At 36.5% G+C, this 15,113-nt stretch overlaps 1 protein-coding gene across 3 annotated transcripts in view; it reads right to left on the bottom strand.

The window, feature by feature from the left end:
* Window positions 1-15,113, bottom strand: part of KLF12 (KLF transcription factor 12) — a 411,687-nt gene that overhangs the window by 271,462 nt on the left and 125,112 nt on the right. For all 3 annotated transcript variants that reach the window (XM_090258533.1, XM_090258532.1, XM_090258535.1), the window contains one exon: window positions 7,418-7,481. In XM_090258533.1, coding sequence (XP_090114659.1) covers window positions 7,418-7,450 — 33 coding nt within the window. In that variant the 5' untranslated portion in view covers window positions 7,451-7,481. The remainder of the gene's footprint in view (window positions 1-7,417; window positions 7,482-15,113) is intronic.

Below are 15,113 nucleotides of genomic sequence, written 5' to 3'. Positions count from 1 at the left end.
CATCATCATCCCTACATCCCACAGGTGACAATGAGATGGAGAAGCCAGGTGAAGCCCTGGCTGAGCCAGGATCTAAACTGAGGAAACTGAGGAGGCAAGCTCTTAAACAGTACAGTACACTCAATACTCTTCACAGGGTCCCTTAAACACACCTAAAATATTACTTATTAAAAAATGGCAATGTTAGGGCATTTTCATACCCTTCCTTTAAAACTCAAAGCATGCCTGTCAAAGCCTGAGAAACCTTGGATACCCCTGGAGACTGACACACACCTCCTAAGACCTCAATAAAGACAGAGAACTTCCTAAAAGTGAAGCCATGCAGTTATGAAAGGGTTATCCAGTGAGAGCAGAGAAAGTGGTACCGGAAGAGCAAACACACAACATTTTAGAGTCTAGCTCCATCGTCAAGGGGGTCTACTGAAGTGGCAGAAGGAAGGAAGGCGGGAGCCTTTGTCTCAGGAGGCTGTGCTGTACAATGGAAAAGAGGGAAAACTCTGGAAACCACACTTTTATTTAGAGAGTATTTGAAATAAGCTCAAATAAAAGATTTGGAATAGCTCATAGCCTAACGGTTCATGTCCCTGCCCACAGAATTACTGGCAATATTAGAAACTACTGGCCCCATTTAAAGATGGGTAATAATCAGAGAGACGCCACCAGGGAATGTGCAGAAAAGCAGCAAATATCAAAGCAAAGGGTCATTAAAGAAAAAACATCACAGGAGAAATGACTCAAGGAAACAGTGAAGACCTGAGACAGCACTTCATAGACTAAAAAGAAAGGGCAAATAAAAGGGTCTTAAAAAAAAAAAGTTCAAGGAAGAAGTATAAGGGTTCAAATGATATAATACAAGATACCTGGATCAGGTTAAAATAAGCTGACGGAGCTATAAAACACTACAGAGATGGAAAGCCACTGCAGGAAGTAAAAAACAAAGAATTTGACTGTAAACAAAGAAAAAATGTTTAATGGAAAAGCAAAGTAAGGGGAAAAAAGTTAAAGGTGAAGACCATAAATATGAAAAACCAAGGAGAAACATTATACATATTTTCAGGTTTACGAAAGAAGAGAACAAAACAAATAGAAAATATACTTGAATCATAACGTTAAACTCTGAAGACATAAAAACAGACTCTACTTCTCAGACTTCAATGGCAGAAGCTGAGAAAAACCAATACAGAATGATAAAAACCAGACCAAAATCAATGAATTTACTGAACTCCTAGCTTTCTAAAAATAGTCCATGGATATCTGACCAAAAAGCTAAACAGGAACAAGTGAACGATCAGTTGGCTTCAGCCTTCACAGCAACACAAAATGCCAGATGACAGTAATGCCATGTTTCCATATTCCTGAGAACAATGTCTTAAGATGAAATAGCTTTCAGAACTATAATTAACAATCAGAAATAAAGGGTAAGAACCTCAATTTTAAAAAGGTAGTAAAACAAGAAGAGGGAAAGTTAGTTAGAAAGAAATGTCACCAATTTTCCCATCTTTCTTAGCAAAAAGTCAAAAGATGCTGTTTAAATTCAGTCATTTAAAAAAGCAGAATTACCAGAACTCAAAAAGTTGGGATTCTTTTCCCTTACTCTTAGGAAACAGCATCACTTTGGTGAAAGGACATCAACTATAAATTAATATATTTCTTCATTATAAATTCAGATTCTATTTCTTCCATTATATTGGAAGGAAAGTGAAAAAATAACACTTCTTTCAAAATATAAAGTATAAAAAGAAGAAGAATATATGAAAGGGTGAGCCACGGGCATGGACTTAGGGAGGGGATTGTCGGGGAAGGGGGGTGCTGGGCGGAGGGGAGCAAAGGGGGAAAACATTGGAACTATTGTAACAATATAATCAATAAAATATACTTTAAAAAAAAACAAAAAAACAAAATATAAAGTATAAATATAATCCTATTTTTTATAAAAGTGCCTCTATTTGCTTGTATATATGCACACAGAAATGCTGTAAATAACGTTCACCAAATGTAATAGGTGTGAGGTGGGGAAGTGATAGGGCTTTTCATGCTTTAATGTTTTTAAAATGAGCAATGCGTCATCTTTTCAAATACTCAAGCCAATATTCTACTTCGATAATTGTATAATTTTTCTCAACTCCCTGTATATTATTTCATTCTAATTTCCCAGATAGAAATGAGATACCCACAGATGAAGTGACTTGATTCAGGAAGAGATATTAATCAATGTGATACACCTACTGAATTTGTATCATTATAAAGTGTACTGATTTGGCTCAATAAGAGGAAGAACTTTTAATATAATTAATTATATGTGCCTGAAAATAGGATGAACTGCCACATGCAGTGGGAAATTCCAAGGAAGTCTCAACATAATGCTCAAGTAGCCAACTCTTATACGAGGCCACCACACACCAAGTACATGTTAAGAGTCAGTGACTTTGGAGGACACTTCCAATTCTCAGAGTGTTTGGCTTTATGATATAAAGTCATACAACAAAGTTGTGAATCGCTGTCTTATGTCGTAAAAATAATTTCAATACCACACACACCTTAAGAATTGTACAACTTTAAATTGTTTTCACAAAAATGTCGTGTTTCCTTTCACCCCCATAACAACTCCTGAAATAGGTAGGAGGTGTTATTAGTTCCACTTTGCAGTTGAGAAAAGTATAATTCAGAAAGAAGTCACTGGTCCATGACTATACAGACAGAAAATTGCAGAGCCATGACTTGACATTTTTTGATTCCACCTTTACGGCCCAGGCAACTATCTACATAAACTTTTGCTGACAACATGTTTCATTTCCACCAGTGGGGCTTTCTGAGCAACAATGTTACCTACATAGTTCAAAGTGGAAGAGAGGCTGGATGGCAACTACTACAATCTTTCTATCCTGCGTGAAGAAAGAAGACTTGGAACCTCATGGAAAGAAATTTAAAAAAAACACATTATATGTGTCCATCACCATGAAACAATTTGGGGGTGGGTGGGTGGGAATGAAAGCTTTCTCAGAAAGGCTTGGATTCCAAACACAAGCAGTAAAAGTCACCCATTGCTATTCTAGATGATTTAAGCAGCTGTTCATCTGAGGCAGTTGTAGAGCAGAAGTCATCACCTGAACTCTGATAAGCTGGACCAATGTATATGTTTTGGACACCTGCTCTAAGGCAACTGCTGAGAAGCTCTTGGTAAACATACTGCAATGGCTAGAAAGCAAGAGGAGGAAAGCCAGGGTGTGAGGTGGAACCAGGTCCACAAACAAACCACCTCCTTCTCAATAACAGCAACTGCTGAAATGCATTTAAGAGCATACAGACCAGATTCTATGCAGATATTTGTGAGCAAGAAATAATGGCTATATACTTGTATTGAATGAAATACTCACTGCTCCTTCCTCTCTAAAGACTTATGAACTCATGATTTATAAGCTAAAAGGCACAATCATTTCGAATGAATCACATATAATATAGTATAGTCATTTATGATAATATTTTCAGAGTTTACCCTCAGGGAAAGTAGTAGCATAATGATTCTCTTCGCCATCATCTTCAGTTATCATAAAATTAGTTACAGAACAATGACATTGTCAAAATGTATAAACTTGCAAAGCTAACAGTAATCCATTCAAAAATAAAAGTGCAATAACTGAATAAAAACATAAAGTAATATTATATCTACATCATACATAAGGAAAAAGATAAGTATATTTTGCTTGGTAATCAGTGGTGAAGGTTTCCATATTTACGCAGAGATGAGCCAGAAAAATTTAAATTTACCAACTTTGCCCTATTTGTCTTAAGGAGTATGTGAAGTTTTTTGACTTTACTTTGTGAATGAAATTATCAAAGGTGTGCTAGATAGAACTAGCTTAACACCAGCTCGTGCAAGCCATCTGTTACATGTTAAGGACTTTTGCCAGCTCGTTGTGAAACCTTTGAAATCAGCCATGATAGTTTGACACCACGGGAGCTGACAGGCACTACAGATCGAGCCCCCCACCCCAGGCCCTCGAGCTGGTTCACAAGCACACCACTGATCTACGTACAAATGAGGACACAGTACAATTAATTCTCACCAAGTGCACCCACACAGGCAACACTGAGTTCATGAAAAAAACATATTATTATACCCAGAAGTCTCCCTTATAGCACCTCTGAATCAATACTCCCTCTAGAGGTCTGAAAATTGTCCAGATACAAGCATGTACTTTTTTAAAAAAGCAATTTTAGCAAATAGGAGGGAGGAAGGCATTTTTCAGTGAAATAATATAAACTGGAAAATCATTTGAAAGTAACTGTGAAAGTAAAGACTGATTTGGGGATGCGGGGGTGGGGGGACACGGCAGGATGTACACTTGTTTAAAAGTAGCAGGAGTGGCCCTGACTAGTGTGCTCCATAACTTAGGCATTGTACCGCAAAGCAATAGGCTGTAGGTTCAATTCCCGGTCAGGGCACATGCCTGGGTTGTGGTTTCGGTACCCAGTCGGGGTGTGTAGGAAAGGCAGCCCACTGATATTTTGCTCCCTCTCTTCCCCTCTCTATTAAATAAATAAATAAATAAATAAATAAATAAATAAATAAATAATTTCTTAAAAAGTAGCAAGAGTAACTGCAGGACAGAAAATATGAAATTTTATGTTTAGTGCAGCTATATGAAGAGTTATAAGGTACATGCATGTATACCAGACCTGTTCAGTGTATAAACCTTATGAAATGAAGGTGGTTTAACATATTAGGTTTTTTTTTTTAAATATATTTTATTGATTTTGCTATTACAGTTATCCTAATTTTTCTTCCTTTGCTCCCCTCTGCCCAGTACCCCCAATTCCCTCCAGCAAATCCTCTCCCTCAGTTCATGTCCATGGGTCATGCATATAAGTTCTTTGGCTTCACCCTTTCCTGTACTGTTTAACAGCCTCCTGTCTATTTTGTGCCTATCAATTTGTACTTATTAATCCCTGCACCTTTTCCCCCTTTGCCCCTTTCCCCCTCCCAGCTGATAGCCCTCCAAATGATCTCCATATCTATGACTCTGTTCCTGTTCTGCTTGTTTGCTTAGTTTTAGATGCAATTGTTGATAGCTGTGAATTTCTTACCATTTTAATGTTCATAGTTTTGATCTTCTTTTTCTTCCAAAATTCCCTTTAACATTTCATATAATAATGGCTTGGTGATGATGAATTCCTTTAGTTTTACCTTGTGCCCTTCAATTCTAAATGATAGCTTTGCTGAATAGAGTAATCGAAGTTCTAGGTCCTTGCTTTTCATCACATTGAATACTTCTTGCCAGTCCTTTTTTGCCTGCAAAGTTTCTTTTGAGAAATCAGCTGAAAATCCTATGGGAACTCCGTTGTAGACAGTTCTCTGCTTTTCTCTTACTGCTTTTAAGATTCTCTCTTTATTTTTAACCTTTGGCAGTTTAATTATGTGTCTTGGTGTGGTCCCTTTTGGATCCAACTTATATGGGACTCTGTGTTTTCTGGATTTGTATGTCTATTTTCTATGCCAAATTAAGGAAGTTTTCTTTCATTATTTTTTTCAAATAACTTTGCAACTTCTTGCTCTTTCTCTTTTCCTTCTGGCACCCCTGATTTGGATGTTGGTACATTTGGAGATGTCTCAGAGGTTCCTTAGTCTATCCTCATTTTTTAAAATTCTTTGTTCTATTGCTAACCTGATTGAATGCTTTTTTCATCCTTATGTTCCAAATCATTGATTTGATTCTTGGCTTCATCCCTTCCACTGTTGGTTCCTTGTAGATTTTAATTTTTATTTCACTTAATGCATTCTGAATTTCTGCCTAGGTCTTTTTTATGCTGTTGTATACCCAATGAGTTCTTTGAGCATCCTGATAATCAGTGTTTTGAACTCTGCATCTGATAAGTTGCTTAAATCCATTTCATTTAATTCTTTTTCTGGAGTTCTGTTCTGTTCTTTCATTTGGGCCATATTTTTTTGTCTCCTCAATTTGGCAACCTCCCTGTGTTTGTTTCTAAGTATTAGGTAAGAGCAGCTGCTTTGACTCCCTGTCCTTGTAGCATGGCGTACAGTAGAAGAGTACACCTGTAAATTGTATGAGGTGGATCCTTAGATAATTGGGAGTGCGGGTCAACCCATTTCACCACTTGGTGGCTCTGTGTGGGGGAGGGCTCGAAGAGTGGACAATGTGACTCCCTGGCCTCTGGAGATTTTCCCAAGGGGAAGCTGTCTCCTGGCACTAGCCCTGTTGCCAATCACTTCACTTTCTCCTCGTAAGCCAGTTGTGTCCTTCCAGCTGTTGCCCTGGTGTTAAATCCCAGAGGGGGTAGGTCTGTGTAAGTCCTAAGACCTTTGCAGGCCCTTTAAAAGAGGAGTCTCCTGAGAATCCTGCAGTTTCTTCCACTGGCCCAACACACACTGGTTTTTATTGCCAGAAGTTATAGGGACTTATCTTCCTGGTGCTGGACCCCTGGGCTGGGTGGTCTGATCTGGGGCTGGGATCCCTCACTCCCAAGGTATCCCTCCTGATTTTTATCAACCACACGTGAATATGAGATTGCCCATTCTGCCACCTCCCTGCGCCACTCTGTGTCTCCGCACCTCTCCATGTGTCCACCCTTCCTACCTGTCTGGATGAATGTGGCTTCTTTAAATCCTTGGTTGTCGGGCTTCCATACAGCTCGATTTTCTAAAATGTCTGGGTGATATTTGTTTTGTAGTCTAGTTGTAATTTTAGCTATAGTTGTGGGAGGAAGCAAAGCGTGTTTACCTACCTCTCCATCTTGACCTGAAGTCTCTGCTTTAACATATTGTAATAACATTACTTATGATTTGTATATTAACATCAGAATGTAGTACAAGAAAATTTCAAATAACTACCACAAATAAAGTAATACCCAGCATGTGATTTCTGTTGATATTTACAGGACTTCGCCTCTAATTCATACTGGTACATGTCTGTGAGAAACCAGTTAAAATCTTTTAAAAATCATCTTACTTCTGTAAGGCAAGCTGAGACTGTGGGTACAAAGAGAACAGCTTTTGACAGCAATCATACACCATATGGTGTTGGTATTAGGATTATGCTTGTAGGAACTGATATATATTAAACAAAATATGGCCAGTTTTTTTGTCTTTGTCCCCGTGATTAGTTGCAGCAACTGGTTTACTGTTTTCTAACATCCATCTAAAAGTTGATTCTTAAATTACCAATGTAAATTCTGGAAACTGAGGACAGGTACACTTGTACAAATACAGTTTGTTGTCCTCATAAATCTCTTTATATTTAAGGGATTAAAAATAAAAATTATACTTTATAGATAGATGAGTGTATCTAAGTATTGACCTCTGTCTCATATTCAGACAAGGAGTGCTCTAATGAGAATACCTGCCCAACAGTCATGTTCAAATTAGGATTTTCACTGCAGTTATACAGTTTGACTAACCAACCTTTATTGTTTTCCTCTTCATATGGATATTCATTCATCCATTTGTTTCTCGAGTCACATTGATCCTGCAAGAAAAGCACACAAAAACAAATAATGAGACAAAGTTCCACAGGTTGATAACATCCTTTCACTGGGAGAAAAAGAGAAAAATAAAAATAAAAAAGAAAATCCTAATTCTGTAATCCTTTACATTCTTAATTAATGGAGTGACATAAAAATAATAGCTGAGGAATCGTTTTTTCTTTTGTTATTTTTTGCTGGCTCTTTAGCAGCCATTTAAAGGGCAAAATGGAGAGATGAGGGAAGAGAGTCAGAGACACCAGCTATGACAAACTGAGAGAGACCCAGACACAAGATAACACAAATCTGGAAAAAGATCAAGGAGGGAAGAATGAAAAATGGATGCACCAGAGAGAGAAGCCTGAGGAGAAAATGGCAGAAAGCTGTTTAAAAGTAAATCTAATATATGAATGAGAACTCACAAATACTCCAGCTGGTGCTCCTGGTTCCATTATTCGTAGCAACTAAGATGATTTTTAGCCATGCTGTTTTCCAGGGGGAAGGGTTTTCTTTTTGTTTGTTTATTTGTTTGTTTTTTAAGAATAACTAATATAACACTTTTTGGTGGCTCCATGGTGGCCAATAACCAACTTTCAAAAACTGATCTAAGTTAATACATGTCACCTCTTAAAAATTAAACAAATAAAAAGTAAATATTTATATGGCTTCTAAAAGCTTCCAAATCCACAGGACCATTTGGATCACCCCAAATGTAATCAAATATTGTTGGATTGGAGAGTTCTGATTAAAATGGACTTTTTGCCCCATTTGGATATATCTTGAAAGTCCTATTCGTTTTTTCTCGGCATTATGTAACTTGCTTCAGAATTTCCATTTCACGAGGCAAATTTTCCTTGGCTTTCACTTAAGCCAGTTTATTAGATGCAGTTGACTTTTTTTCCCCCATTTGGAATTACACTCAAGAGGGGACACACCTAGACTCCTTAGACATTCTGCGCCCATCTTCTTATTGCAGCATTGGGCCACGTTGCCCTTGCTCATGTGTTTCCATACCTTTGAACAGCAACAACAACAAGAAAGAAAAACCCTCACTCACTCATGGCCCTAAAGGAAATGGAGCAGAACTTAAAAGTTCCATGGGCTCAGCCTGAAAGGGAAACTAGCCTTTAATTTTATTCTAGTTTTAAATAAATATGTGTTTCTATCTTTGTCTGTCTGTCCCTGTCTCTCTCTCTTATATTTGTCTCTTATGTCTCAAAACACACATCCTGATGTATACTACAGCTTATACTACCACTAGAAATGCTACTAAAAAGCAATATAATGTAAATGTAATACTTTAATACTATCGTGGCAGACTAGAAATATTCTCCTGAAATTAGAGTATAATTCTTCTATTTTTTATATCAGGAAGCCATAATATGGAATCCTACTGTCCTTTCTAGTCTGCAAAATATATCCAAATCATTAGTTCCAACTTCTTAGCAGAATGTACCAAGTACTTGAAAACTGGTTTCAATCTTACATTCTGCCTCCTTATATCTCAAATGTGGTTGTGTAATTTTTTTCACATTTTAATATACCATGACATATTGAAAAGTGAAAAAAAAAATTGTATAACTAGAAAGGATGTCCTCTCTAGAAAAACTCTAATCCGTAAGTGGGAACTGGTGATTGGAGCCCCGCGTGGCTTCCACCGCTTTTCCCAGTCATCCTACAGCCTACACAGAGCTGCTGTACGTGGCACTGTTAATTATTTCCTTCTAATATAATTATATAATTACTGGATCAAAGTAATATCATTTTTTTCAGGCTGCCAAAATATATCACCAAATTGTTTTTTAAACAGGCTATACCAATTTACATTCCCACCAGGAGAAAAAAATACGTGCTATTAACACAGCGCCATTCCCATGTTTGTTTCCCGATACATAGCACAGGGCTTGGGAAAATTTAGGAGGTTGATAAATGTTTGTAGAAAGGGTAAAGTTAATAATGAGAAATGAAAAAAATATATACACAAATAAAAGAAACTCTCCTTTATATCAATTGTGGATATTTCTTACCCAAGTAACTAGGACCTTAATTATATAATTTGTGTTTTTAGGTACAATTAATTTGCAAGACTAAAATAAACATTATACTATTTGAATTACACACAGCACAATATCACACATTTCCACAGCCTTTGGGGATTTACAAAGTAACCGAAGAATATCATTTGTTCTGAAAGCAGTTCTATGAGTTGAGCACATGAACTATTTTAAGATCCATTTGACAGTGAAGAGCAGAGGTTAATTTCATACTCAAGGTAACACGTTAGATGATGTCAGGGTCCTCATGAATCCCTTTAGTCCCAAAATCGTACTGCACAGCTCTTCGTGGTTTTACTGAAATGCACACCTCTGTATGTTTTAAACCTGGGGAAAGCCTGGTACAGTGCTCACTGCTGTTTTCCATTCATTTCAAGTGCCTCAGAGAGCACTCAAGATCACCGCTGCCTCTGCAGCCCTCATCCTGCACCCCTGCACTGCACACAGCACAAATGAGAGTAAATGAAGACAGTTTACAGTGGGGGACACCTGCCCCAGACTCACTTTTGTCTCTCACGGGCTGTGTGATCTTAAGCAATTCAACCTCTCTGAGGCCCAATTTCCTTATCCACAACAGCAGGGATGATAATAATACCTGTTCTATCTACCCTATCTACCCTAATAGAAGTAATGTCTATCCAGCAATCTGTGTTTTCATGGATGTAAAAATAATCACTCTTTTAATGGACAGCTCAGGTATTAAACAGGAGAAAAAATATGATTCTAAATTAAGACCACAAGACAGAACAGATGAATCTCTAATTTTAATCATGCAAAGGGGCTTTGTGTTGTTCCCCAAACCCACACCAAAATCAGATCGTGATATAAAATAGGAAAATGGGACATTTCCAATAACATCTAATATCTCATCAATTTCCTAATTAAAAGATTACTTAGCTCTGCCAAATAGGTTTGTGAAGTTATCCAGTAAATCTTCCTAAAGCACGTAAGTTTTAAAGGTCACTGTCCTCATCAAAAACTCATCAAAAATGGTTTTGATCCTACCTTTCCCGATTTCAAAAATAATTCTCAATTGTTAGGTGAAAAAAAAAGCAAGGGGTTAGCACTAATTTCAGTAAGAAAAACATGACAAATAAGAAAAAAGCATAAATTATTACATTTTGGAAAGAATTTTAGATGTACTTTTAAACAAAAAATTGCTGCCTAGAACCATAAACACTCATGCTTTAGTCTGGAGAAATTCTAGTTACACCTGTTTCTCTTCAATAGCTATTGTACAAGCAATAGAGAATGGTTTTCTAAAGTCCTAATTTTCTGTTTTTTTTTTTTTCTTCCTGTAAAATTGCCACACATGGTCAGTCAGCTTCCCTTAGAATTTAAAGAGTTCCCTGAACAACAGAAATGACCTTGGTCAGGATGAAAGTGTATGCGCCTCACCTTAATGAAGAATGAGTTACTTTGGAATAATTACCTCAGAGAACAGGCATTACATTACCCTGCAGTAGCAGGGTGCTGGCTCTTCATCACATCTTAAATGATCTATTATGTTCTCAATCATTAAAGGTTAGTGTTTAATAAATTCTAACCACTTTAGGACCCATAAGTTCATCAGTTGCTAGTTCCTCAGAGAATCCCTGTATCTTTAAATAGAAAAGGAGAAACACGTTTAAAAGGTGCTTATAGACATCTGACTAGCCAGGGTATTCCACTCTCTGCACAAATGTAATTTAGTTGCTCTTTTTCAAGTAAATTGAATTCTGGTGCTGATACAGCAATTCCATTTGGAATTCTGTCGACTAGATTTAGCTTTACAAATCACTGTTTCATTAGTTATGATTTTGTGTTTTCAAATACTGATTTTTAAAAAGTCAAATAATACAGTTTTATACACACATTCATTTCAGTTACCATAATTTTTAAAGCCAGTTAGGGAACTCAACAGGCACCTAAGTCGGGGAGATTATATAACAGATCCACGTTGGCCTTGCTCTATATCAAGGTTTCTGGTACACAAGCTGCCTTTTTTTCATGTAAAGTTATCTTTCTTTTAACTGTTCTGGTGAGTTATTTAGGGAACTAAAGATATTTGAAGGCTAATCTAAATATTTCTGGAGATAAATGCAAATCTAAGTGCCACGTTTTCACACCTATTTTGACTTAAAATGAAAAGACACAAAGCTGTCAGCTTGTTGCTAGGTGACAGGTGACATTACCATATCTCTTCTGAACTTATACAGAATGAGACATCTTACTGCTGAGAAAAGACACACAGGTCTCCATGGCACACACATCATCCTCTATAGCAAAGCAACCTTATGTTCACATAATTTTTAGTATAGGCAATAGATAGAGAGCATCATGTCTATAAGAATATCTGGTTTTCGATATGCCTCTCACAATAGACAGGAAAGAACATATTTTTTTATTTGAAGTATAAAATATAATATTCTAAGTAACATCTACATATAAAATACATATAACTTTATGATTCACAATTACAGATTAAAGACTGATAATTCTTAAGAATGTTCAAGCTTTTAATAGACATCACTTCAATTAGGTTCAGATAGGTAGAGTCTAAAGAGAAAGTGTTAGTTTTATAATAAGTAATCCAATTTCCATTAAATTTATTGACACAAACCATCATAGCAAAGATCTGGCTACAAAAGTACTAAAAAAGTACAAAAACTTCAATGCAGATTATTACCTGGATATATTTTACCATGACACACTTAATTTCTAGCATTACCTCTCTTCTTCAAGACAAAAACCCAGGCATGCGTTCCACCCCCGTCCTTTGACTTATCAGGCAAGCCAGATGACAGAAAGAAAACGTAGAGCACTCTTTTATACCCAGAATTTCAGGATCTTGCCTGAATGAATGACATGCCCCACCCCACATGAGAAGGCTGTGTGCTGTCATGGAAAAGATGCAGGCATGAACCCCAAACAGAACGAGCATCAGCTTTAACAGCCAGGGGTAATGTGACTGGGGGCATGTTGTTCAATTTTTACATGCCCCCGCTTTTCTCTTTATTAAACTGGTATAATAAAACCTATTTTACGGGGGGGAGGGAGCCTAGGAATAGTGAAAAGCAGAATGCATGCAATGTGCATATCAGACTATCTGGCATGTATTAGGTATTCAACAAATGTCAGTCCTTGGGTGGGGGGGGGTAAGAAGAGGAAGGGTCTAGTCAGGGAACTAGTATAAATGACCCATGGACATGGACAACGGGGTGGGGACTGACTGTGGGAGAAAGGGTGGGCTGGGTGGAGGGGAGTGATAGGGGAAAAAGTGGGACAACTGTAACAGAAGAACAATATTTTTTTTAAAAAAACCTCAGTCCTATTCCTACTCCCTACATTTATATCATTTATAAAATTACACATACACATGTTGATTTACATCCATTTATATCAAGTGTCCAGACTCCTTTCCACTTAAACTTTGCTGAGTTCCAGGAACAAACAATGACCTACTCTTGCCCAAGTTACGCTTCCTCAACAGCACTTCTAACGGAGAGTGCGTGTTTCTCCCAGGAAGATCCTGGGAATACATAGACCACAGCATCTCCACCCCAAGGTCGCACAACACAGTGTCTATAATTCTTTCATAAAGAGAATTCAATGATTAAATAACTAACAAAAATAGGAGAAAGGTAATTCAGAGGTCACTAAGAACCCATTTTCAATAATAACCTCCTTGGAATTGTTATACATAAATCCACTGAAAAGTCTTCATTTATTAAATTGTTATCCCCTATTTCCAGTTGTATGTTTCCCTGAAAAATATGCTTCCACCCAAGAAATTCTTCACTATTAAAAAAAAAAAAGCAGACAATAACATAAAAGGAGCAAATTTTCAGGTCCCATTTGGAGGAAGGTTTGCCCAGAAGCTTGAGAAATCACATAAGAAAGAAGTTCACTGAATAAACAGCCCATTTTTAAAGAAAGGAGGTAAGTAAAGCAAAAGCACAGTGACATGGAAATTACTCTTCTGATCTCTTTTCAGCTTCCATTACACTCCACCACACTATGCAGAAAACAAATAAAAAGAAAGGGACCACAGCAAATGAGTTGAACATTTCTTTTACATATATGGTGCTCAATATAATGGTTTGAAATGTCATTTATGCTATGCTTATATTTAAGGTAATGGCCATTTTATCGGGACTGCACAGTCAAAACTCTGATTTGTATTGCAAAGGACTAATTTATGTGATTTAGACTGCAACAGAAATACGAACGTGAGCAATCTGTCCTTGCACATAAAACTACTTTACATATAACTACATTCTGCCAAAAGTAACTTGGCCACATCCAAGTTTGCAATCTCCTAACAAGAACACTGATATCCTTCTCTTAATCTTCTCTACCATGACACGTTCTAAACCATCATGCTGAAATGTTAATATCTTCAGATTTTTTAAGAAGTTGGTTGGAGGGAAGGAATAAGAGAGTGCTTAGCTATGTACTGATCTCCAGTTCACTCCCCAGCACTTCATGTAATTATAATGTGATTGTATGATTTATACATAGACAAGCAAACAACTGAAAACAAAATCATGATAAACATGTATTTGTCACCAAAATGCATAATTCACAGAGCCTAAGAGTAATTTCTCTACTACCTCACTTCATTGGGTGCTATCAGAGCACAGCTAGGTATATACTATAGCGTAACTGCAAATTTTATAGCATTAAAGATCTATGACATATCCAAAAATATTATTTGCCTTATTTATTATGCAGCATACACGACTGGCTTTCCTATTAATTGCTAACTTCCATGTTTAGCTTGCCAATGCTAAGCAAGATAAATCCCATTCAAATGCATAATAAAGAGTTTACTTAGGAAGTAAATTTATTTTCTAGTCCATCACAACAATAGTTGATTAAAATATGATGCTCTTATCCAGTTTTGAATTAATTCATGTGAAATAAAGCAAATATCTATTAAATTGTGGGGAAAATATTCCATCAAACTGTAAAACCTGAGTAGAAAAACAAATGGCACACACTTAATTATGGTTGACATTTAAATGAAATTTGCATTCTCAAAATATTTAACAATAATTAGAAAACATCAGACTTGATACTCTTATATTCAATCTCTTCATGCATCTGAACCAAAAGAAGTATTAACACAGGCAGATTTTCTGAAAGACAGATCAAAGAACTACTGAGATTCTGACATACTGGTACCAAAAAACAAGAGGATTTATTTGTTATTTTTAATGAATACCTTACGGGTTACTGAGTGTCTTACTGAACAATAGTTTTAACCAGCTGAACTAATCAATCCAGTTTGTGCATTCAGACACCATAATCACTGCCCCATGTAACTCATAATCTGGTCTACAACAGATAGCTGGCTATTATAATACATAATCAATTAGTATTTCTCAATGATAAGCAAATTAGTAGACTGTCAAATGGATTATATAGCCATATGCTTCTCTCATAACTATGTAATACCAGAAAATCAAAATTTGTCTGTTAAGATGCCAAATGATATGTTAAGTTGATTAATGTTTGTAAGAAAAAAGAAAAAACTTTAAAAAATAGAAAATACCAAAAACCAAAATTGGAGATCAAATCAAATAGAATTCAAGTAAT

This window comes from Furipterus horrens, unplaced genomic scaffold (genome assembly GCF_987537825.1).
Source record: "Furipterus horrens unplaced genomic scaffold, mFurHor1.1.pri manual_scaffold_12, whole genome shotgun sequence".
Lineage (NCBI taxonomy): Eukaryota > Metazoa > Chordata > Mammalia > Chiroptera > Furipteridae > Furipterus > Furipterus horrens.
This window is presented reverse-complemented; position numbering and strand designations above follow the sequence as displayed.